This window comes from Epinephelus lanceolatus, chromosome 11 (genome assembly GCF_041903045.1).
Source record: "Epinephelus lanceolatus isolate andai-2023 chromosome 11, ASM4190304v1, whole genome shotgun sequence".
Taxonomy (NCBI): domain Eukaryota; kingdom Metazoa; phylum Chordata; class Actinopteri; order Perciformes; family Serranidae; genus Epinephelus; species Epinephelus lanceolatus.
Window position 1 is genome coordinate 34,378,878 of NC_135744.1, and position 27,115 is coordinate 34,405,992.

Here is a 27,115-nt window from a genome sequence, read left to right on the forward strand (position 1 = left end):
ACTTCTATATCCTCAGGCTAGATTTGGGATAATCTTTAGCAACAAACGCATGCTCCACTTCAATAACCACCTTTAATGCTATCACTCTTTCAATAACACAACGAGGAGAAGTGATAAATGTACACGCTGTAAGGAGTCCATCTGCTGATGCCAACAATGCACTCCAGCAGATAATACTGGCAATAACTCCGTGGTGGAATCACAAGTCGCCAAGTGACGAATATAGACAGGGTGATGGATGTGAGGTGAAAAGTTCAGTCTTGACCTTGGAAACAGGAGTTGAAAAAACCATTTCACCACATGGTCCCCTCTGTGGCTCTTTTGGACCTTTGCAAAGTATCACACGGATGATGGATGTTTGTGCTGACAGCATATTGTGAATCTTGGAAAGGATATAAACATTATGAAGTGACTTTGTAAAATGAATATTTTGGTTTGAAATTCTCAATAATATGAATTTTTTTTAAGTGAGTGTTAAGCAGATGGTGCTCTGACTGATATCCAAAATGGATTGGAAACAGAACAGGAAATGATATCCTTTTAATTCAGTGATACACTGTGAAGCTGACCTGCTTTTTTTTCCTGCCCTAGACAGATCTCAGTATTGGAACATGAGCTGCGGTAATCACTAAAAGGATGATACATGCTGTTTAGTATAAATAAGACTGAATAAACAAGCTCAATCAGGCATATTTAAGACATTTTACAGATTTAAATTTAGCTTGTGGGTTTTATCTATTTTCTCCATGCAGTTCCCTTCTTGTGTTTTATTTCAGTGGAAGTTTGCTTTGTATTTAAGACTTCCAACTTAAAGAAAAACCCAGTAAAAAGATGTGGTTGTGGTCCTCATTTATTTATTTATTAAACTGTCAGTTTGAGTGACTGTCTCAACAATCCACCTTCTCTCTTCATTTGTCACTCACTGCTTGTCTGTCAATGCGCTCCCTCTCATCTGCTTCCTCTGTTTCAATTTCTTTCCATCCTATCTATCTCCCTCTAATCCATTCTTCTTCTCTCCCTTCCTCAAGCAGAGCTGTTGAAAGAGACGAGGAGGAATGCTTTCCAGCTGACAATCGGGATATTTTGATTGAATATATAAATCAATAGTGTTTTCTTGACTGAGTTCTCCTCTTTCTCTGGTAAGACTCACATTTGTCGGCATGGTTACAAAGTGAATCAACTTGTTTCAGGTGAATACAGTCTCACCAGTCTCACCATCGCACTCACAACACATTTGACAGCTGATTTAATTAACCCAATCCCTCATCTCTCACCACCTCCTCCCCTAACAGGCCATCAATTCACTGTGCTACACACACCCACACAGCCACACATGCAGAGTCACACACTTCCATCTCATTAAAAGTGAATGCAATGACACGTGATAGCTGCCAACAGTGAGCATGTATTTAAAATTTATAGACAGTGTATGTAAGCAGTGAAGATTTTAACAGCCTTGATACTAAAAACAACAATCTCAAATTAAAGTTAGACAATGTGTTTGCCACCAATACGACACCTATATGTATGTGTCTGTATTTACTGCTGACACAAATGCTGCTCTGCAACCACAGCATGCAGTTCTTGTCCACGGATTGGTCACTGCTTTGTTGTCGATGGCATCTTTTTTAACAGTACGGGTCCTGTTGAGGTACAAATACAGTGTAGGTTTATAACCTATGGAGGATCCCTTACATAGGAATGTATCGTCTACTGCTTAAAGGCCCTTCGCAAAATAAATACGCATGACCTGCAAATTTCAAGTTTGGACTCCAGAAAAAACACAAAGGTGCAAACAGCTCTCAGAAATATTTCAGTAATGAGCATCGTAAATTTTAGTTTATACAGTTGTCACAGAGGGAATACTCAGCCAAAGATTACCTCAATGTTTTTTTTTACAATGACAGAAAGATGCTCTACATCAAGATACTTACAGTGATACAAAGGACAAGGCAGGAGGTCAAACAAGCTAGGTTGGTTAATAAACTGTGCTGCCTCTTCCCTCAGGGTGTATTTCTATCTTGTTGACATGAATATACAGAGCTGTGATACCTAATCTAATGATTTACTGTGCAGCTGAACAGTTTTATAAAACTCCCAAAATACAATCACCCTTTATTTGGCTTTTAGTTCCTACTGTTACTGTCCGTAACTCTAAACTAACTCCATGTGAAACTGTTGTCTTGATAATGACAGTATAATGTCCATTTCCACAGCACATATCCTATCGATATAACAACAGAGTCATGTCATACTAACCAATCTGTTGCTCCGAGTTTCTTTTCTCTAACATAGAATTATTTCAAATCCTTTTACTTTGATTTTATCTGATTGATGAATACAACTAATAGGGCTGCCCCCGAATAGTTGACCAAACGTTAGTTGACCAGAGAGGTCATTAGTCTGCAAGACTTCATTGGTCGCTTAGTCGCAGAAAAAAAAAACCAAACAAACAAACGTGAAACTCTATTAGGAGATGCACCTTGTCAAAATAAATCAAAACCTATATGACTGGACCATGCGGGAATTTAATTTGAAAGGACAGACACAGGAAGTGGCCACGCTCAGCAGTCAGACAGGAGTGACGTTACAAACCAATCACAGCCAACAGATATCTTTCCCTTCTTCTGTAAATATTCAGTCTGATGAATATGGAGAAGTTGATCATGTTAGTGCAGGGCTACCCAGAGCTTTACATCTGTCCCCGGGACGATAGGCCTACACACTTAAAACAGCGCCTGGAAGAAGATCAGCTCTGCACTCAGGATTTCAGGTAAATAGGCTATACAATGATTGTTAAGGTTGCGAAGCAACTTCAGATGCAACCTGCCACTGTGCCTTTGAAAGCTGGCACAGAAAAGGCACAAGAGTAGCATCCAGCGCCTAACCTTGCATCTTCCAGGCGGTTAAAGACGCGACATGTGAATGGCCTCTAATTTCCAGGGCTGGTAGCTGTGGTTATTCCACAGGCTAGTTAATAACATGTCGGGCAGGAAATCCAAAGTGTGGGATCATTTTGAGAAGGTGAAGGATGAACCCAAGGTGATATGTAAACTCATCTTCATTGGTCGACTACAAACATGACGTATCATCTGAAACATGTCAGTAGCTACATGCCCATTAGCCCACAGCGTCATTAACAGGCGGCTCGCTCAGTGTGTGACGTGCACTTGTAGATAAAATATAGGCCTATATTAATGAAGGTTCATTAGTGCGGTTTTGTATTTCTCTGTAATGTAGCACAGTGTTAACAATGTTACTGATAATATTCTTTCTCACACCTTCAACTCAAACCATTGTGTTGCCCCGCCCAAAATATATAATTTAATAATTAAATTAATATCGTAAACATGTGGGTGACTAGTCGACTAATGGCTCTAAATGACGACTATTGGTCGACTAGGAATATTCTTAGTTGGGGGCAGCCCTGGCGACTAAAGACCAGCAGATTTTTCACATTAAAAGTCTGTCTGTCAGCAGCTTAAGGTTAATTAGAAAAAACCTGATATATGAAAAATGGAATCATCAGGTGGATGAAGCTGGTAATTATACTGAAAATAGAAACTTAGAGCAGCAAAGTGGTGACACTCACTTTTAAATGAGGATTCACAGCAAAAGCAGCTACTTTATAGTCATTCAGTTAAAATAATAAGGCAAACTCACTTCCTGATTAATTTCCCTGCTTACTGGTTATACTTTGACTTTCATCATCATCCTAACAGATAAAGCTGTAACATGTAGCCACACTCATGACTGTACAGGATCTTACAACAAATTAATTATACTTTCAGTGTTGCAGACGAGAGGGCGAGACACTGATGAAGGCAGAGAACGGAAAATGTCAGGGAGAGGAAGTCTACGCAGAACTTTCTCTGATCTTGATGCCTTTGGCAAAATCAAAAATACCAAGTGTTATCAGGGTTGCAGCTTTTAAACCCATTTCAAAACTTAAGCTGAATCCCTCATGAGCAACTGCCAGTGCTCAGTGTAATACCTGAAGATCAAAGAGCATGTGAGAGAGAGAGACATATTGTGTCTGTGCTGTGCTGAAGGCAGAAAAATAAATGATAAATAAAACTGGAATAAGAGAATGAGAGGAAACATCGAGAAGCAGCTCATCAGTAAAAGCTGCAGAAGCAAACTTGGTGAATGGAACTGCATGTGTGTGTGTGTGTGTGTGTGTGTGTGTGTGTGTGTGTGTGTGTGTGTGTGTGTGTACATGGGAGTTATGGAGTGGGGAGGAAATATTTCTATGACAGGTTTTGTACAAACTTTATAGTAACAATGGAGATTTCTGTCAGCTTTTCACCCATAGCGTGTGTTGTTTTTTTTTTTTCACCACCAGGGCTAATTTAATTTTCCAGCTTTCTTTCGCTCTCTTTCACTCTAATCTCTCTTCATCCCATGCTTGTGCTTCACTTCTCCTTCCCATTTTCTTTTTTTTGCTTTTCTCCCAAATGCCAAACAGACAGGAGGAATAAACTTTCCCTGAGGGACAGGAGGAAGACAGAAAGAGACGTTTCGCCATTTATGCTTTCACCTTAGAACATCAGGTCCAAGGTCAAGTCCACGGGGTCAGCAGTCATATTAATCACATATGCTAGCGTGTAGTGTGTGTTACAGACTCAGAGGACAGACAGTAAACTCTATCCTCTAGTCCAACTCTAGCACACTCGCTTCATTTGCCAATTTGACTGTGTTTTCCTTTTTCACTAACTTTTTTTCTGCATTGCTAAAAAGAGTCATGGGGATGTGATTTGCATGTGAGTGATCTTTAAAAGAGATATTTTAAAAGAGGCGTTAGTCCCCCAGAAATTTCCCACCCAAATACAAGCTAGAGTAAAAGAGCACAAAGCCTGACAAGTGCTCAAGGTGCCAAAACTGAAAATAACATCTGCCCCAGGGGAGCATGAGGCTTTTGAAGGCCCAGCTGTTAAACTCTGACCTTTGTACCTCTCTTGTCTGTGATAAGAGTGTAGGCCGGCTTTTCTTGGAAATCCATAATGTCTGGCATCCCAGACAGACTCCATGTGCTGATTAAAAAATGGAAGCATCTTATGCTGTAAATTGGCTTTAATAAATCCGATTTGGGCCATTGTTGCACTATTGGAGAAGGCCAGGCTACTTGATCAAAGGAGAACGTTCCATCATAAACTTTGCATATAAAACAGGATTGTCGGGATTTAAAGGAACTACTCCAGAAATTTAGATTTTGCACTTCCATCACAGCACATCGGAACACTTGCAAGATACAGAATTAAAAAAGAATGACTGGTAACACCCATGTCTTTCAGATTTCCCATTTCTAGTTACCAAGACTATCAAAGAAGGATTTGTATTCTCTGAGACCGAGATGAGGTAACCTTCACTACACATCACTATTCAGTCCCTCAAGAAAATCGCAATAATTGACACAAATTCAACAAAAGTCAGCAATATTTCTAGGGGCATGCAATTTTTCAGAAGTCCCGCGATTTTCCGTGTTCCACATTTTCCGGCTGACCAGAAGTCGTTGCACGACGTCATTTGAAATGTCATCAGATGTGTCATCAAATGCGCTAATGGCTTTGCAGTATGGAGAAACGCTCTGTATTGACATGAGAATTTGCACTGTTTAAATGCATACAATATGTGTTGAATGTAATAAAATGTTATGTTTACAGAGGATGTAGCTTACATGTTGTTTTACAGTCACTGGTTTGAGAACTACAGTATTCACTCAGGATTTTTTGCAACATTATTGGAGTCCATGTTTTGAAACTAGCCTAATGAAATAAAACTAAAGAAGAGAACTATAAAAACATTTGCAGCTATTTTGGAATATTCAATGTGATTATTGTAGCAAGTGATTACATGACTTATTTTTTTGGAGGTAGTAATTTAAAAAAAAAAAAACACAGTTTTTCCCTCCTTTTGTCATCAGCCACAATTTTTTTGTCATTTGCCGCAATTTCCCGCAAAAAATTACATTAAAATGCCACAATTTTTAATCGCAATTTTTGACAAAATTGGCCGCAAATTCAAGGGGTTTTTTGCCGCGAGATCCTGGAGGGATCATCATAAGAGTTAGAAAAGAAGGAAACAGTTTAGCGTGCTTCAGCCACAACTCAAGGAATGGCAGGTCTGTCTGGTCGACAGCCTTTAATCAAAGGAGACTTCAGAGATCAGGTCCAAAGTGTGCTGGAGCACACGGACAAGAGGCAACAACCTTTATTAAAAAGAATAATGTTTCGACTTCTGGTGCGTCAGAGATTAATTTTTAAACTTTAGAAAGCTTCCTCCAGAGCCACAGAAACCATTACACAACTGATTTCACAGGCGGTGGAATCATAACGAGTAAACTGATCTTAATATGTAAAAACCAGTGGAATGTCCCTTTAACTGTCGGTCAAAATTTAAACTGATAGGCAAATACTGGTACACATTTTACCAAAGTAAAAAGTGTTTTCATTGTAACCATGGTCTGAGTAACACTTGGGTGAACCTGAAATATGGCGGCTAGGAGTGCAAGCTGTGCTAACAATGGCAACAGTACTGACAGAGCCAGCTGTACTAACGTGGGTCGGAAAAGTTACAGACGCGGTAACCATCTCATGAGTGCCGTGCAGAATGGCAGCGATTATGTAGCCTGTGGGACATGAAGAGCGGGACTCACGTGCACAAATATGCACCTGCGACCACGCTACCACACATAAACGGGCGGATTACAACATACACAAAGGGGAGTGTGACTTCATTCTCCGCTCAGGATGCCATCATTCAACTTTTACATATTTGTTTGCTTCATATATGAAACCATTAGTGAAAAATGATGTTTAGTTTCTAATGATCTAATGTATGAAAACCTGCCACTTGCAGCTCTGAACTGAAGTTTAGGCTCTATATCCTGATCAGAATATCTTCAGAAAACTCTGTGCACTCTGTGTGGAGTATCATGACTATTTATGGATGGTATGTGGTAACAAACAAAAGAATCATGCCTTTGTCAAACTAAATCTTTTCTGTTATGGCAGAGTGTTTGTGTGTGTGAGGGTCTTCACAGCCCTTGTAAACACGAGGTTATATCTGTTTTCAATAATCTGCGATGAGCAGATTTTGTTTCTTTCAGCCTGCTTAACCCATCTTCTTCATTTCTGCTAGATTAGACTGAATGGGTAAATTAGAGGGAGTTACATAATGCACAGCAAATCAAAGAGATGCAGATAATCTATTTCAATAAAATGAAAAATGATCCTTTCTTGCATTCACTGTTTAGTGACAGGTTTCAAGGACAGCAGCCAACGAACACAGACAAAATACCAGTTGGAATAACCCGCTTCTAATTTTCTATTTTAGTGTCTTTGCAGAGGCAAAATCTTAAGCTGCCAAGAGGATTGCCATCCTTGCTGAGATCATTTTATGGAGCACCCTGGCTACAACATTGTTCCAGGGACCTTTTTTTTTTAGATGTCATGCATTTTTTCTCCATATATGAACCAAGGTAATGTGGCGGTTCTCAAGCTTTTCTTTGACCTATCATCTGTTATTGTGATGCAAATATAAAACCTTTCATGGTTATTTTTGCTATTATTACCTGTAGAATCAATCAGCAAGAGTGAGTAGCAGCATGCTAACACTGCATTTCGATCAAAGGGAAATTTATCTGAGATGTACATTTATTTGCCTTCAAGTTAAATTGATTTTATTACGCCTTGGTTTCATCTCTCTTTCAGCCTTTGTGCCAAGATGAGAGATCAAATTAATTATTATGGATTTTGCATCCTCTCATCTGACTCTGAATACTACCCTTTTTCCACCAGAATTACCACATGTAAGGTTTCTGAAACATGGAAAACACGCTAAAAATAGGCGATATGCTCCATTCAGATTGCCAGTAGACCAGAGTTGTGCTTTAGATGAGAACGCCTTTCTAGTTATTTCCTGATGTGTCACGTTCAGCGTCACAAACGCAGTAGCAAACAGGTAAATAGACAGTAAAAAGCAGCATGGAAGCCAGCGAAGGTGTTATGGTGGTTACTTCTTTTTAATCTGTCACTTATTCAGTCTGTTTTTAAGCTCTGTGCTGACAAAATTCAAGCAATGTGTGAGCGCTGCTTGGATACAAGCAGCTGATAATACCCATGGTGACTGCAGCGTCATTTGTTCCAGAAATGAAGGCCTTATGTAACCGTCCCCACTAAAGACAAAAGCTGATGTTACTGGCTGATTCGCACAATTCGGGACTGCTGCTTTAAAAGGACAACCTCGTACAATAATGAGAATCTTACTGGATCTATCTCGGCCTTGGCAGCCCTTTTGAGATTCGCACTTCACTGACAACTCCAGCCACAAGCTTTGGAAATAGACTTTCTCTACACCGTAATGTGTCGTGTTTTCATTGTGGCCGACTGTTAAGAGGCTGAAAATCACTCAGCAGACCAACATTTAAATCTAAAATAAAATCCTCTGCTGTGTGTCTCTTCACGCTGAGCTTTAGGTTTGGGTCGGTATGAGAAAAATAAAAACGGTCCGTTTTTTGTAAAAAAAAACGCATCAAGTCGGTAATACCGGATTTTTACCGGAGTGTTGTTCCTTTTATTCCTTACAAATAAATTTTGCAGCTTACTCAATCAGTGCAAACAAGGGTTGCCTCCTTCGTCTGGCTCAAAGCCAACGTGTTGCCATAGTGGCGCATTCTTTGATTTCGTCGAGACTAAATCTGTCCGCCATTATCGACTCCCCGTCACTATTAAACAAACTCCAGGCTACAGTAGAGGCGCATGCGCACTCGCACCTCCTAGCTCAGTCCCCGCCCCACCCCCATCTCTCTCCTGCTCACTGTGCGCTTGGTGAAGAAGCAGACACAGGTGCTCACAGACTCGGGCGTACTATAAGCGGAGCGGACTCCGTGTAAAAATGTCCATGAAAAATCCCCGCGATGTGAAAAATACATGGCGAACAGTCTTTTGTGTGACACTGGTACGTGGAGTGAAGTCCGTGCGGTTGTGCTTTGCGGCACAGGGCTTGTGGACGTCCACTTTTACTGGGCGGACCTCCGTGGCGTCCGCTCTGCGTACGTTCTGCCCGAGTATGCGGTCCGGTCGGTCTCAAAAAATAAAACCCGGTCCAAGACGGAGTACCGGACCGAATTGGTATTACCGAGAACCGACCCAACCCTACTGAGCTTTGATCACATATTGCCCTTTTTTTTTTAAATGCATTAAAATAAAATGTAGCTATAATCCGCCTACAAAGGGCGTAAGGCTTTCCATCTGAGAAACTGCAAGATGCTAACAACTAAATTGGCTGGGGCAGAGTTAATAAAGGGAAATCTGTTTCACCTCGATCACACACGCATGCATGCAATACATGCATAAAAGGCCCACAGGTATAAAACACTTGATAGCACTCTATTCCACACAAGCATCACCTGAAGAGGAGACAAGGCAGAAAAAAATTAGGATAGATGCTTGCGAACGTTTCATTTCATGCATCATTAGGTGCCCTGTCATGACCAACAGGTTGTTCACTTCTGTCGTTAAATGCCTCTTTAATGTGACTCATTTGCCCTCCGTGCTCTTGAATATCTGTTTCAGTCTCTTTCCAATTCAGTTTTTTCTTTTTCACTTCCCCCCTCCAACATGAACAAGCAGTCACAGACGCTATATGTCTTTTATCTTTGCATAACACCCTCAGGTGGATCCTGGCCTTGGTACAAGAAATGCAAAATAAATAAATAACATGCCTATATATGTGTAACAGAAAAGCTCATTAACTGGATTACATTAATACCTGGGATTTAAAGCGTGTCAGTTTTTTCAATAAGTTTCAGACTTCACACACGACAGGATCATGATGTGTCGACTAGTGCGACAATTTTTGTAACATTCTGAGGATGAAGCTGCATGTCAAGCGGTCTATATAGATGTTTTTTCAGTGCGTCCATATTCCACTTTTTAAGGACTAAGGCCATGGTGATCCAAAATATTATACTGTTTGACTTGTTTGGTCTGTATATTTATTCCTTCGACTGTTGTAATTAGGGCTGATCTACAGAGCAATGAAGCCTGAGGCAAGTTGCCCCAAGGGAACAATAGCATGCAACAGGATTAGTACGACTGTAGTGCAAGTGTTTGCTGCAGGTTTTACTACTCACTGACTACATTTACACGCTCACTGATATTACACTATTAATTGGGATATGACAATAGTCCAAGTTTGATACAGGTCATGGGAATACATGGGCGTAGATTTGGGTGTCCAACCCCACCCCCCAAAAGCATGAAAGTAGTAGAGGACTCTTGTTTCAATTCACCAGAAGGCAGGAAATTAAGTGACTGATGCTTAAAATTTCCTCTGGAAGAACCCCCAAACCCTCCCTTTTCATTTGTGTCCCCCAGAAATCTACACTCAAGTAGAAGTCCAATTACTCCCATAAAAAATAACTCAAGTACAAGTACAATTAACATTTGAGAAACCTACTCAAGTATAAGCTAAAAAGTACCTGGTTAATAGATTACTCAAAAAATAGCAAAAGCCAAGCAACAAATAAAGATTATTTCATCTTTTCTTCCCTACCCCTCCCTTCCTTATCATAACATTGAAAATTAATGTTGCACATGAAATATTAACATAGCTAAGGTTAGCTTGCTTACTCATTTTCAACTACAGGTTGTGCACATTACTTCAATGTGGGGTTGAAAAGAAAAGTTGTATGTTGTATGTATGTGTAAAATGTAGCATTTGGTCTTAGATGCTTCATTAAAAAAACATCTGAAAAACACATTTTTGAAAAATCCGAGATGCTTTAGGTCAGTCTGGTTTGCAACTGTGGTGCTATCCGGGTAGCCTGGAAATCCAGACCCAAATCTAGAAAGATTTAGGGTCTGGCTATGAGTAATGCAAATGGCCCAACTCGAGGGGCGGCACCAAGCATGCATTTGTAAATATCACTGCACGTAACTGGATAACACTACGACCAATCAGAACAATACACGGGGTGGCGTATACGCTTAGCTACCAGCGGAGCTAACTGGTAGATTAGACTCTTGCCGTATCCGGTCGGCAAAACAGCAAAAACGTCCTTCTTGCAAAGGAAAGATTCGAGCGCCGTCTTCTGTTCCTCTTTTAGAGAGAAAGCCAAGTCTAACTCGTTCATTGTAGCAGCCAAAGCCGTTTCAAACAACTGGTGTTCATCCGTAGCCATCTTGCAATGTTTACTGACTGATTCCGGACTTCGTTGTCGCAGCGCTGTCGTCATCTGTTTAGCTTGCCTCTGGCCCGCGTATATCAGATACACCGATGTGATTGGTGCAGCTCGGCTCCAACAGCATGGGTAATGAGCATCATTACTGATTGCCAGAGTGACTTGCTGAGCAAATTCAAATTGTGCTCTTGCGAGAACTCTGGACTCCAGGGACTATCCGGGTGCGCTCCCCCCAAAACTCGATGGCATCTAGAACAGACTTGCTGTAACGAAGGTATAAATGGCAAATGTAGTGAAGTAAAAAGTAGATTACTGGCTCAAAAATATACTCAAGTTAAGACTAGAAGTGCAGTTTAAAAAAGGAACATGAAAAGCACTCCTTCCTTAAAAAACTACACTTGAAACCTCTGTAAACAGCACATTATGTGTGTTGTAGCAAATTGTAGCAATTTCCATAAAGGCATGTGGAATATGCTGGTATCATTTGAGTTTTAGGAGCATTTCTCGGACAGGTATACATGCATTTGGAATGTGCATCCTGATTGGGGGCTTTACTAGGGGCAGGGGATAAAAATCGGCACAGCATGGTATCGCAATATTTCTGTGTGGCAATATCATATGTCACACAGTGCAAAGTATCGATTTTATCCTATAAATCATTAATATGACAAATGCAGATTAAACTTAAGGTAGTCTACTAGAATGATATAATCAATTACTTTTTGAGTCCACTGGATACATTTTGCTGCTGCCAAAAAAAATAAAAATGGCTCAAGTGAGATGAACAGATTGAAAACTTTTTCTTATTAGATAAAACAGATGCTGACAAAGTTCTCCTCTGGGGACATAATTTACAGTTAAAAAAGGTAATAATCTGCAACATATCGCAATATATTTAAAATCGCAATAATACTGTATCGTGTCTTAAGTATCGTGATAATATCGTATGGTGGATCCTCTGGCTTTATCCCAATTTGGGAAACAGGGCCTCTTGCCTGTTTCAGTCAGCTCTGTGCGTTGCCATGGATACGCTGTACCCAAATGAACTAGCCAACAGTTTGCAAGGCCATGGGTTAGAGATGCATGCCCAAAAGAAAAGCTGAGGGAGAAACACACCTACTTTTAAATGTTACAAGAAGAATATCAACAGGTTTTTGTATATGTGCAAATATTAAGTATTTATTAGGAGATACATTATGAGACACCTTACATTAATATGAGTATGCATGGCTGCATGAAAACAAGAATATTACTGGAATATTCAATTTAATTACCCATGTAAACAACATGAAAGGAATATTAGACTGACACCAGAATATTTTGCATATGTAAACGTAGTCAGTGTAGACTGTATGTTAAACACATATTAACAGCAAATGTTGAGGAAAATGTGAGTATTATCTAAAGTTTAATTATATATTTTCTTTGTTATGTTAGAATGAAGGTATGACGCAGGATTTTGAGTTAAGAACTCCACACACCTGTTCACCTATGTTCACAGTCACTAAGTGAATGACTCAAGTTGTTTGCTGCAAGTGTGGTGGATGTGCAGACATGTTGCTTTAATTGATCACGTCAGTCAGTTAATGACCTGATGTCTCATCCCTGACAGAGCAAACATCAGACGCAGACACAATGAAGAGAGCAATGAAAAGTAATAAATAACACGGACACAGAATTCACATGTAGAGGTGAGTACATAACCAAAAGCTGGGTGTAAAACTATCTGTGAGAGAGAGATTAAAAGAATGAGGGTGAAGGGTAGAGGGAGAGTCAAGGAGAGGGAGTGGAGGTTTCAGCGAGGAGACAGAGGAAGGAAAGTAATCAGTGGTGAGGTGCAATTGTTTTGGTGACAGGCTGCACTTGAAGGACTCTTAAGTCAGGAAGTGTGATGACTGGTAGTTTGTATCTTCTCTTTATCTGACAAGGTGTGTGTCAACACCGGAGAGGCTTGTAGAATGGAACAGAAGATCCCACGATGACGGCCTGTGTGTGTGTGTGTGTGTGTGTGTGTGTGTGTGCGCTCAGCCTCATGTTGCTGTGAATTCCATATGCAGGCGTGTGTTTACACCTGTTAATAACCTCAGCATGGCTGTGGTGCTTTTTCAGACCTGTGAAAATATTTTCTGTTTAAGTTGGTCTTTGGTTTCAGTCGTGTAAACTGCTGGCCAGACACCGAGACAGCCTGAAAAGTAGGCACGCTTTGAAAGATAAATCCAACACATACATGCCCAGTATGTGAATGTATTCAAAACTTATTTGAATAGATTTTGTACCTGCTACATGATACATTTATGGGTGAATGCATGTGAATGGAATTTTGTGTTATTATTTTTATTTCAAGTTTCCCTCATTCAGAGGAAGTAGACACAGTCCTCTATTGTTGGTGCAGTCAGAGTTGCTTTCTGTAAATATTTCCCAGGTGCTCTGGGGATTTAAAGCTATGGTCTACGTTTAGAAAAAGATTGATCATTATTATTAACATCATTTAGATGGTGGTTATAGTGCTAGCTACACAATTTGAAGAGCAAAAGGAACCAAAAAAATCCATTCTCTCTGGCGGCTGCAGGCCTGCAAAGAAATTGACCAATCACAGCCATCCGGTCCGCATGGGAGTTACTCCTTGCTCAAATTTGCACTCTCTCTCTCTTACCCTTCGTCCAATCCCCTCGCTCCATTTTGACACTCCTCTGCTCCTCGTCCCATCTCGTCCCAACCCCCCTCCGCATTTGAAAGTACGAGCGGTTTGTAAGGCCCTGAGCGATTCAGCTACACGAGTTTCGATATGGAAAATAAAGAGAGCGACAGCAGCAAGCAGCCTCTGCTTGCCCCACCGGCAAAGGCCGAAAGGAAGCGTAAGTCTGCCTCTGAAAAGGCAGAAGCGAAGAGGAAATGCGACAAATTGAGGGCTCAAAGCAGAGTAAACATCGGGTCATCCTTTGACACACAGAGCAATGAAAATAATAAATACAATAAATGTGTGTCGTTAGGAGGCTCCAAGGGGAGGGGGAAACGAGCTCAGAGGGGAGGGATCATGGAGCACAGAGGGAGGGGTGTAGGGGTGTGTGTGTGTGTGTGTGTGTGTGTGTGTGTGGGGGGGGGGGGGGTGGGGGGGGGGGGGTGCTTTTTTCAAATCTTTCTCATTGTCTTTCTAAACGTAGACCATACCTTTAAACAGGCAACCTGCCAGTCATGAGACTGACTCTCCAAGTGCTCAGCGGCCACATATTATGCACATGTACGTGCTGACGTGTGCTCCTGTGAATTCCCGTGTGCATGAAAAAAGTGGGTGTGTACATTCTTGAACCCATGTGTTTGTAGGTCATGTTTGCATGTGTATATGTACTTCTCCTTGTAAACACAAATGAGAACTCTGCAAATTCCTTATTCCTCACTCACAACCATCTGCTGTAAATCTATTTCTGTTTTTCTTAACATTTCTCTCATTGTGGTTTCCCTGTTCTTTTTTTTTTAATATATTTGCTTCTGTTGAGTTTTTTTGTGCAAAGCACCTTGAGTTTTAGTAGGATTTTCCTTGAAAAATACCCCTTTTTACAAGATGCCGATCGTTTTAAACAGATTTTCAAATGAGTTTTACGTCCTCAAACATCCAAAAGTGTTTCCTCCTACAATCAGACACTTTTCCCGTCAGATTACCATAAACAAGGAAAGCTTAGAAAATGTTTCTGGTAGTGGAAAATAAAGAGAAAATAGGGAAAAAACATGAAAATTAGATGTTAATTATCCCTGAAAATTATTAATTAAACCGCAAATGGTTAAACTGCACTGAATTTACACTGTAAATGGTACTTTTAATAATTGAAATTTAATTTCTAAAATACTGTTACTATCATTATCCAGTCAGTGACCCTTTACTGTATTTTTGATTTTTTTTTAACTGTAAATAACAGGACCTACAGCATCTGAGGAACTACACAGTGTAACTTTAGATTCATCTTCTGATACACTCACAGTGAGCTGGGCCGGATCTGCCGGGTGTCTTGCTCTCCGTCATTGCTGGTCAGGCTGTGTCTTGGGGTTCGACCTTGGCTGCTGCTGCTGCTACTGCTGCTGCTGTTACAGTTGGCCGAGGAGGAAACCGGCTGCGGCAGCTCGGCAACTGTGGCGTTGACAAGACTGTTCTTCTTTTCACCTAGAAGAATAAAAAAAGATTTACAAACTTTTCAGTAATTTCAGCCTAAAAAGTCTTGTCAATTTTCTCTGCAAGAAGCCATTTTTATAGTGACATGCTTTTTCCTCTTTTAGAACAGTACGTCTGTTCACCAGAGTGAAGTTTACCGTAGCAGGTGCGAGCCAAATCAAATGGAAAAATAAAACAACAAAGGAGAGGGAAACAGTCTATCAAAAATTAGGTGCTTCAGCTCACCTTTCTGGGAATGTGTTGGTGTGTGGAAGAGTGTGAGAGGCCTCTCGCTGCAGGACGGGGCTTTGCTCTCTGTGCTTCTCCTCCTGGACAGGTTGAGCTGCATGTTGGTCGGACCGCCTGCCGAAGTTGGCATGTCCCTGAATATCTGCACACACAAAACAGACAGTCAAGTGTGAGTACAGCCAAAGAAACAATTTATAAAGTCACAAAACAAACATGCAGGTAAAAAGTTACAGAATTTATTTGTTTTTCTCCAGTAAACAACATGTGTACAGCATGTTTTTGGTGCTGTCCAACAATTTATGGTCTCATATGTAACTGCAGGGAAGTCAGGGAATAGCTTATCACAAGACAAAGATCACTAAATTGTGCTTAAATGTAAAAACATGTTCACCTTTGCAAGACTGTGATTTGATAGAAAAACAGTACTAAAAAAATCTGCACATCTAATACTAATTTCTGGATTCATGCTACTGAGCTGCAGCCTTCACAGCTTAGATGCTACTTAAACAACGAAGCTGCTTGCTGCTTTGTGTAAAAGTTCTATGAATAATTACATGTGCAGAAACGTAACAACAGGGGACATTGTGGGCTTCTGTCTGTGATTTGTGGCACTTATCATGACATTGGTGAAGTGCATTTCTACTCCTTGAGGCACAATTATGCAAGATGCAGAGAGCACCATGCTGTGATAAAAATATATGGTACTGCACTGTGTTTTTTTGCTCCTCCTCAATTACATATCTCCGTATTTTTCAAACTTTTTTTTCCACTAATGCTGCTGTGCTTGTATTAGTATTTTTTTTTCAGCTTAAGTAAAAACATAATCATTCCCACATCCATTCAACTGTCATCGCCTTTTTCCTGCTTTTCAGCCAGCTCCACACCCTTAGTTCCACTCGAGAAGAAAAGAGGAGGAAAAAACAGACTGGAGTGCTGATAACTCATTTTAAAGCACACTGGATTTGCTGTTTTGGATGCAGAAAAGCGCGACAAACTGTAAGGAGCAGGATCACATGAAATCTACAAATGTTTCAGTACAGAACAGGAGCACATCACAAAGCTCGAGTGCATCATTTCAATGCTGTTTACATCAAAATGAAATCTTTTCATTTTACCAGGCGGTTATATTGTCATGGGAAGATGATAAAAAGCTCTTCACTCAAGCTGAATTCAGCGAATAAAATGCACAGGATTTCTGAAATATGGGTCTAATCCTCCTTTTATTTGTGGAGAGAAGGCAGATAAGCGAAGCGCAGAGTGTCATTATTCTGCAGGTGTACAGCAGAAGGCGGTGACACGAAGACCGTGATGAGATCTCTTTAAGGATTCAGAGCCCCTCCATCACAGCATGTATACTGTATTTGTTTTGTTTATGCACACTGCACTCGAGACAGCTGCTGCCTGGGACGTCTGGATGCGGGACAGGTGTGTGTGTGTGTGCGTAACCAGTCTGTGTGTTAATCCGCACACAGGTGTGGGATATGTGTCATTTGTCTGTGCGTCTGATCATTTGTTTCCTCCACTGGCTGAACGTACCATGTGTGCACAATTCTAGGTTCTGAAACAGTCATGTTGACTTGTCTGTTGCCATGGTGACATCTGTAAGCAGCTTGGCCTGCCAGTTAGCTATTTGGATCTAAAAGGGGAAGTAGCTTTAAAGTGTATATACAGTGGAGGGCATAGTTATGGCTTGTGTATGTGTGTGTGTGTGTGTGTGTGTGTGTGTGTGTGTGTGTTGGGGTGTGTGTGTGTGTGTGTGTGTGTGTGTGTGTGTGACAGGTGCTCATTCAGATATAAAAATTTGGTGAATTAAAGGGATAGTGCACCCAAAAATGAAAATTCAGCCATTATCTTCAGGACACTTGGATCACTACAGACGAGCAGTATGGAGATATTTTGTGGTTTCAATTATGTGTTTTTGGACGTTTGAATCTGGGGCGCCGTAAGCCTCCATTAGGTGGAGTTTTGTTGCTACCCCCTTTCCCCTTGGATCTCCGGAAGTGTTGTGAGGACTCTAAAACTTCACCTGAGCCTCCTTCAGCATATGGGTGAGTAGATAATGGCTGAATTTTCATTTTTGGGTACACTATCCCTTTAACTGTTGTCTGAATGCACAATTAAACAAAAGGTAATCCCCTCCACAAAGCCAAAGGATTCATTTAATCCTCAACCACGCCACCAAACCCTGTTGCTCGTGTGATTCATTTGTATAAACTCATACTCGCACCCTCTTACCTTGTCATGGTGCTCAATGAGGATCTCCACTACAATGTTCTGGAACTTGATGTCCATGATGGCTGCCACCGTCTCCTCCTGCGGGCGGAGCAGAGTCGGCCCAAAGACCACACCCAGGTTGGCGATGGTCATCAGGTTCTGCTGGTGGTGACTGGCCACTCTGTCGAGGTGAGGGGAGGAGTAGACAGAGAGTTAGTGAGTCCTATTTATAACAGTGTGGGGGGAGGCTGAATAACAGAACACCTCTCTGTGTATAGCAGCTCCACAACACCACAAACTGCATCCTCCAATGTGACCATAAAGTTGAATCAACACCTCTTTAAAATGAACATCATAGCTTTTATGACGGTAGGATTTATTGTTGTACTAGAATGCATTTAGCAGACAGAAAGCTGAGGAGAGCTAAGGTGTGTTTACTATGATCCAGTCATTCAGCCTATAAGCCATTGATGATGATTATAATGACCGCAGGCAGGTATAATCCACTAAACCCAGGTAAAGATGTGCATGTCTTAAGAATGCATTCGCGCCCGCCTACGTGTTGTATAACCCTGGCTGATGTCCCATTTGTCACACATTATATCATGCTGCTGCTGTTGAAGAAAAGCCTGATAAAGCCAGAGGGCTTAGACGAGGGTTTGGAGTGAAAACACAATGCCAGTCAGCTGCTTTGGAGGAATAATTACACATAAGCCAACTGTGCCGTGCCCTGCTTTTTAGCTTATAGGCTGCAGCAGCTTGTGGTTATGTAATCTACAGACAGACAACCTGTTTGATTCATGACGTTTTTCTTTTCTTGTCTTGACAATATATCGTTGCCTCCAGTATAAAACCAACCAAAATGTGGATGCAAAAGTGGGATTTGAAGTGCTGGGAGGGGAAAAGTGAAGAGGTAATAGTCGGGGAAAGGCGTTCATAAGAAGAAAATGAGATCTTTGCAGGAGTCTTACAACTGACTTACTGAACCCAATCACCCAGAGTGCTCATCAGCATTCGCCCCACTGAAATGTCCTTGAGCAAAACATTGAATTACAATCAACTCAAAGGGTGAGTGGCATCCTTTTATCTACCAGTTATTTTTCAGAAATCATCTCGATTATAACTGGGCTAAATTAGTTTGAACATTTCGGTTTCTGAACATTTACGTAACATAAAATTGTTTCAACAGCACTGATGTCTTTGCTGCAGATTGAAATATAGTAATTTCAATCCTGTTCACAGAAGAGTAAACTAAATGTATGAAAAACTAGCTACACACTGGGACATCGTTTGCCCTGCAAATCACCAAATTAGTCCTCAATGGGCTGCGACCATGGTAGCTCCTACGCTTCCTGGCATCCACATAAAGACCTGCACCTGACCATTAACCCCTCTTTCCCTTCAAGGGATAAGTTGGAAAATAGATTTGCCCTGATGACTGCTGGATGGGTTTCTATTTTGAGAGCACACTGCCTTAATGCATGTGGTCAAGAGATTACATAGAGCCCTAATCCTCCTCAAGGATGGACAACAACAACAATCAAGATTAGGAGTATTACCGTGGTGTGAGTGTACAAAGAGGAGAGGGCATGAGAGAAAAGGATTGCCGTTAACACGACATAGGAACTGCTAAAATTAAATCCTGTGATGTTTCGTAGGTGCACAATGTATAATACAGCATAATGAATGACTGCAGTTGTCTGTGTGTGATGTGTCCACCTACGTGGCCAGGTGTTTCATCAGCAGCTCCAGCATCTGTCTGTTCTTCTCAGGCAGCCGGTGCACCAGCGCATGGATCTCTGTCACTCGGGCCTCTTGGTTATCCAACTCTGGACAAAGACAGATAAACGGACAGACACACAAACGGTTAAAGACTTGAGCGAGTCACATTTGATGATTGACACATACATACACCGGTACAACATTGATCACCTTGTAACAATGCAATGTTCTGCTGGAAAACCTCAGGGTTCTGACATTCATGTGGTTGCCACCTAACATGCGCCACCCACCTGAACACCAGTGCAGAATAGGTACCCCTCCTTATGTCAGCGGCACTCCCCAGTAGCAGTGCCCCCCCCCCGCCCCGCCCCAGCAGGACAGTGCGTCATGCCACACAACAAAAACTGCTCAGGAATTGCCTGAGGAAGGTGACAGAGCTCAAGGCGTCAACCTGGCCTCCAAATTTCCTGGATTCGATTTGATCAAACATTTGTCGGACGTGCTGGCACTCCATCTCACAACCCACAAGTCTCAAAAGATCTGAAGCCAACGCCCTGGTGCCAGACACCAAAAGACACCCTCCAGAGTTCCTGTGTCCATGCCTCAACAGGTCAGAGCCATGTCCAGTCCAAGGAGGACCGACCATGGATCGGGGGTACCTCTGGGGCACCAGCACATCCCTAAAACGTTCCGACCAGATTGGGATCTGGGGTATTTGACGGTCAGGTCAATGCCTTGAGCTCTTTGTCCCATTCCTCAGGTCATTCCTGAGCAGTTTTTGTGGTGCAGCATGGTGCACTGACCTGCTGGGGGGGGGGGGGCAAAGGTTTTGCACTGTAACAAGATGATCAATGTTATTCACTTCACCTGCCAGTGGTTTTAATGTTCATCTAGTCTTGTTATAAAGATGATGCATACTGTGGTCATTATATATATTTAAAAGACCTTGGTATAGACACAAAGGGTAAGTACACCTGCACTTACGCTTGGTAAGAATGAGCTAAGAAATGAAAAGAACATAAGGTTCATATCATTCCATTCAGCGGATCCATCATGCAGAGGTCCTCTTAGATATAATATGTATATGTTTATGTCATCACTCAAGATGTGAAGGACCAGGCTGGCTTGATTTTTCTCATTGGCAATGAATCTCGTGAAATCACCAAACAACAGTGAATCGCTCTTACTAACAAGTAGTGTCTGTGTAGCTGCAGTCTGATATAACTCATTATTCTGTTCCATAGAGCCGCATTGTTTTTCAAAAACTGTATGTCCCATGTTCCTTCAATGCCATGAATGAGGACACTGTATTTTATTTTGAGTTAATCCTGCATACACCTTCCTGCTGCCCTAAATACCCACTAGAGCGCTAAATGTGTGTTAATCTGTAACTGAAAATGGCCCTAAACAAATGCACTGTTTACTCCAGTTTGAGTACAGTTGTCATGATGTTGGAATATCTACCTTGGATACAATATCTTGAAAAATATCGATATTTGATACCACAAGGAAACATTGACACTGAGGGAACAAAACTTCCCCGGCTATGGCATTAAAACAAAGACTTCTCTTTTCTTGGTTAGTAGCAGAATGAGTGTAGCAAACATTAGCAAAAAAAAAAGAGAGACAGAGAGACAGGAGCTGGTACCAGTGTATAGATACTGCCAAAAATGAGACTTAAAACCATTTCGATATGTATCCATAATTCGATATTTTTGATTAGGGGTGGGTGATATGGCCCTGAAATAATATCAAGATATTTCAAGGTATTTTTGAGAGTCAACCTTGAAGTTTGCTTTCAAATATTCAGTGAAAATTATCTCTAATTTCTTTAGTTTGTGAACAACAACAGTAACTCAGAGTGAGATTCAGGTTCTGTGTACAATAATAATAGTGCAACTTAATAAAATCTACCACAAATTACGCATTTAAACAGCTCTCAAATACAAAAAATGTCCCCTGGGATCTATATATACATATAAATCAACAGGTGATTTCTTCTCTTTCAGCAAAATCCTGAATGACTGAGTTGTGTTTTTTCCACCTGGACCTTTATGCTCTGCCATTCCTCCTCCAATCATCACACTGTAACATGTGGCAGGCTGTTATGCTACCATAATTATTGCACATTCACATATATGTTGTTTTTTTGGCGAGCCATGGGTGTCCTGTAGGTTTACTTTACCAAAGGTTTATGACAAAATCTCTCGCTGTGGGTGCACACAGCGAGAGAGGAGAGGGAGAGACGCTGTGCTGCTGCCGGAGGAGCCACTGACTGAGTTCGCTCTGAGTGGTGAATCGCTAAAAGAGTCTGAGAAGTCCGGGGCTGTTCATAAAACATTCAGGACATCCCAGGCTACTGAGGCTGCTCCTCGTTTTGGAACCACAGAGGAGCCTGTAATAATTCCGCTTTCAGCCATGCTTGTTGATGCCGTGGGTAACAGTGTAACGTCAATATGCCAACAAGTCGAAATATTGCGTGTATCATGATGTGAATTTTTCATGTGGCATTAGAAATTATAGCAGTATTATCGTGAACAAGATGATATGGCACACTACTACTTTTGACAACACTATGTTTGAATAATTTTCGTGAAAAGCAGTGCAGCACCTGAATCAGAATTGATTTAATAAGTCAAGTGTTTGTGACACAGACTGAAAGACACAGAGGGAGTCAGACAAAAAAAAAAAAAAAAAAGGCTGATGGAGACAGGGACAAATGAAGAGGTCGTTTCAGTCACTGAGTGTTTAACTCTGTTGCAAAGTGGGAAAGCTCTGTGTCATGGTGATTAACAGGTAGACACGCAGGGCAGACAGACAGACAGGCAGAGAGACCTATTGTTGATGAATGACAATAATAAGTCTCGGCTGCAGAGCTAGTCGATCGAGAGATGACAGCAGACTCGTACTAGATCAGCCCTCGGGCCCGGGCTGTCAGCGCCAGGCAATGCACTCGCAAATGGCAAAGCATCACACACACACACACACACACACACACACACACAAGCAAAAACATAAACACACCAACCCTCAAATATACAGTGAATGTAGAGCAAATATTTGCAAGCACTCCCACACATAAAAAGTGAATAATTTAGTAGATGCATGCAGACACAAAATCAAGTAACCAGTCACACACACACACACACACACACACACACACTAAACTCAAATATCTAAAACATACACATGCATGTACACGTCCACTGCACCCATACATACCACCAAACAGATGCATGCACATGAAAACAGCAACACACATCGTTCCCTATTATGCATTCACTGGTGTCCACCGCTTCACACACATTATGCCAAAGCACACACTCTTCTCTTCCTTCAAACCCGATACACTACATGCACACATGTGTTGTGTACCACTATTGAAAATATCTTTATTCTATCTAGGAGTGAATTTACAGCAGACAGTTTTTTCCCCCCTTGACTTAATATTCCAACCACATTAAGTTCTAGAATTAACCCCCACTAACACCTACCAAACGCCAGGAGAGACATAGACAGGTAAATTAAATATGATTCATCCATGAGGTAAATTTTAATTTACAGTAATTTTGATCTTTTGTATCAACTCATTACCAACTAGTGTTGTCACGATACCAAAATCTTTGTTTCGGTACCAATACCAATATGAATTTCGATACTTTTCAATACTCTTCGGTACTTTTCCTAAGGAAAAGTCCTTTTGGCTACAAACCTTTAGAACAATAAATAGTAGGGGTGTAACGGTACCAAAAAATCATGGTTCGGTAAGTACCTCGGTACAGACGTCACGGTTTGGTAACTCAAATGTTTCACCAAGTTTGTGTTGTCTCGTGTTGTCTCCCTTTGCGAGGCAGACTTTCTCTTGTCTTTTTTCACGTACGCCAGCTGCGAATGTTGATACAGGTGTTGTCATACACACCACTTGTGCAATCTGTGCTCCAATAGGAACAAGGAAGGCGTTTGTGTGCATAAATGAATTAAACAAATGAATGAATTGAATCAATTTAAAAAAGTACTGGTATTTTCCAAATGCAGTATAGTACCGTTTGGAATGCTCTAGTACCACGGTACTATTTTAGTACCGGTATACCGTGCAACACTATTACCAATAAAGCTGATAATGTGATAAAAGGTGTGTTTTGGGTGCTTTCAGGTAGACTGGTAAGACCATCCTGATGATGTGAGCACAACATTCTGTTTCACTCTCTGTATCACTCTGGCCCCACTAATGCCCCAAACACTTTCCTGAAATCAAAATCCAATCAAGGCCCATCAGGGATCTGCACCGTAGTTCAGGGACTGCATTGCAGACAAGAACAAGAGTATGCACTTGCAACTGGATTTGGCAAAAGCTTGATTAATCAACTGGCTCTGTTGGTGATGAAGATGTTCCTGGTGTTTTGTTACGCTGACTGGCTGAAGGAGTTTGTCTGTCAAGGTGAGTCCTCTCACCCTCTGAAAATATTTGGGGCAGCACCGTGTCCAGACTGATACAGGGAGTGAAACGTAATGTTGAGCTCACGGCATTAGGGTGGTTTTAACAGGCTTGATTTCAGGAGCATAAACTACAGGAGAGCCTATTTTTACTATTTTACTCACAATTTAGGTTGATGCACATAGATCAATGTGCAGATGGTACATTGATTGTAGTTCAAACAAAAGCAGATCATTTGTCCTCAGTTATATCAAATGGTACAGACAGTCATTCTGAAATTCAGTGAATTAATCAGCATTTTGGGAATTATGCTTATTTGCTTTATTGCCTTGAGATCACATGACCGCTATGATTCTCTTTGTGTGTATTAAAAACCACGAGGCAATAAGCTAAGTGGCTAATTTCAGCCCTTCCATAAAGGAAAATTACTTAAAAGCACTCAGTAAAATAAATAAGAACATTAGCTGTGTTCTTTCTGGACTAAAAGCAATGACACACCAGGCCGATGGTTAGCCATCAGTCAATGTTAGGCTTTTAGTGAGTGTCTGTTGCCCTAGTTGGTGCGGTATCCTGCACTATTGCCCCTTGTCATCCCCAGTCAGCCCCACTGGCTTTTTTTTGGGCTGATTCAGCATATTGAGTCGGCGTCAGTGTCAGTGACAGCAGAGCCCATTGGTGAATAACATTACTTAGATTGGTTGTTCAGCTCAGCACACGAGAACAGAAATGGAAGTGAGGAAAGTAACCAAACAGCTTAAATCAAGAGCAAGTGAGACCAAAACAAACGTGTCACATAAGGTAAGATTATTTTTCTTTAGCCATTGAGCTCTTTAGCAGAAACGTTTAATGATGGTTTGTGGTATTGTTCACTGGTGCATGGTAAATATGCTTTGTTCTTTTAACATTGGATTGTGTTGTTAATATGCTAACAGGCTAACTAGCATAAAGATGGTCTTTCCGTTCCCTTTTTGAGTAACGAATACAGACTACCACTGTCTGCTGGTTTGGAGAGTTATTCCCTTTTATGCAGGCGCAGAACATACATGCTCGTTGTAGGCTGTAGTCTTTGGGGTGTGTACAGGTGCAACTATATGGGTGCGACACAGGCGACATGAGGGGACGCAACATTCGGCTTTCATTGCTGCTAGTTCTCTAAAGTCAGTTTGGTGTGTCTGGGACTTAAGGTACAGACACACATTCAAATGCACATACACACACACACAAACACACAGCAGCAGCAGCGATGAGTCAGAAAACAAAACACATGCACAAAACGTAGGCTGAATGTCGATGTGACACAGCAGTCAGTAGCTATGGTGCTGAGTCACAAATCATTACACCGAGCAGAAGTCATTCATCATTGCAGCCTCCACCTCATCCATCACTTAACAGACGACGACCTTTTCAAGCCACTTTTTTCCTCCCTCACTTTGGATTTCAGTCCTTCAGACAAACGAATAAATAAACTATGGTCCCAGTATTCATGGTCTGTCTTTTAACATACTGTGGGGGATCATGCATATGAACAGCCTAAAGCTGCACCTGCACACAAGGACGTAAATATCAACACACAATATCCATTTAGGATTTATGCCTATCCTCTCTAATTGTTGTACATGTGTGTTTGCATTTCCACATGTACATGAATTTGGCTGAAACTGAATTACACACACTTCTATCTTTTAACACATTTAAGCATAGCTTTGTGTAAAATACCCCTGTCTTTACAGCTTCTGGCTCTGCAAAAGTTGAGAGAACAAAAGTCTGGGTCTTTCTCCATCACAACTTCATCTTTGTTTCTCTAAAGCAAGAGGGGATTTTGATTATGCACGGAGAACATACTTTTACAATCAAAGTGGGGAAAGCAAACACGTACACACCCACATACAGTAAATGAAGCGTACATTGCTTCAAGAAGCTTGCCACATCTGCTGACCATCAGCTCATTCTTAACAAACTCCAGCACCACCACCTGTTCTACTTTCTCATCATTCATTATTCATACTGGATGTCTCCCAGTCTGTGCGCCGGTATATGCAGTGTATCCATATCTCACCCCCAGCATCTTGCTTGGATTCATATAGAATACACAAGATAGAACTAAAAAAATACAAAACATTTACATTTTTACGATGGCAAATTTCGTTTTTCATTTTAAACCAACATTGCTACAGTAAGTATTTTTAAGAGTTGCGTCTATACAAACTGAGTGTTTCACATTTAAGATATTTTGCTATAAGATTTGAACAAGCACATGATTCTAATTTAACTGGAGCGTGACTGATATAATGTGAGGAACAGAAGGTCAAACGTTTCCTATTTCCTCAAAAATAAATTGAATGATGGTATTAAACAATAATTTGAAATGTTGCATAATCTTTAGTAATAGGTTCAGTGGTCTACTGTGAACTCCATGCATTATCTTTAAAGCTGCACTCAATCATCATTATGTTTTATATTAACAAGGGTCCAAATTACATGTGGGTCACTTGTAGTGACAAACCCACAGATGAGAAAATGTCACAGCTGTGTTTACAGCTTGCGCTGCTTCCCACGTGAGATCATTGAATACTGCTTTAGGCCCCAATGCAAAAGATATTCTCATACTTATCTACCACTGGTCACCTAATGACAAATGTTCATAGAATCATGGCAGACAACACAAATTAAGTTTCATTCTGAACTAGCAAGTAAAGGCTACTTTTACATCCTGGACACAGTTTCCATGAACAAAGACATAATCGCTCTGAACAGCTGCAGGCAACTAAAGCTGTTTAGTAACTGACAGCAAGCTCAGCATGTAAAAAAACCATTTTATTTCCGTAGCGGGCATCAAACTTTATGGATTAAGTGTCAAAATTCTCCAAGCAAAATGATGATGAGGAGGTGTCTGGCATAGGGGAAACAACAGGTGTTTGTCTTTGTCTTTGCAACTCTCCAGCTCTCAGTTTTCTGTTTCATGTAATCTGTCTCTTGTCAAGCTGAAAGCTGGGAGCTGCCTGGCCGTCACTGAAAGAAGTGATGAGAATTATTATGCAGGGGATGAGAAAACATAATGTTTGACCACCGTTTAAGATGCAGGCTGAAATTACACCACCTGGCTTGGAGCAACATAACACTGACTACATCCAGTGATGAACACAGAGCAGTCTAAATTATTGACTACAGT

General features: G+C 41.1%; 1 protein-coding gene across 1 annotated transcript in view; it reads right to left on the reverse strand.

Annotated features, from left to right (window-relative positions):
• LOC117267754 (rho GTPase-activating protein 26-like) overlaps positions 1–27,115 on the reverse strand; it is a 133,105-nt gene that overhangs the window by 15,027 nt on the left and 90,963 nt on the right. The window contains exons 17-20 of the mRNA XM_033643757.2: positions 19,513–19,618; positions 17,811–17,970; positions 15,573–15,717; positions 15,158–15,338 (exon numbers count right to left, since the gene is read on the reverse strand). Of these exons, the coding sequence (XP_033499648.1) occupies positions 15,158–15,338; positions 15,573–15,717; positions 17,811–17,970; positions 19,513–19,618 (592 nt within the window). The remainder of the gene's footprint in view (positions 1–15,157; positions 15,339–15,572; positions 15,718–17,810; positions 17,971–19,512; positions 19,619–27,115) is intronic.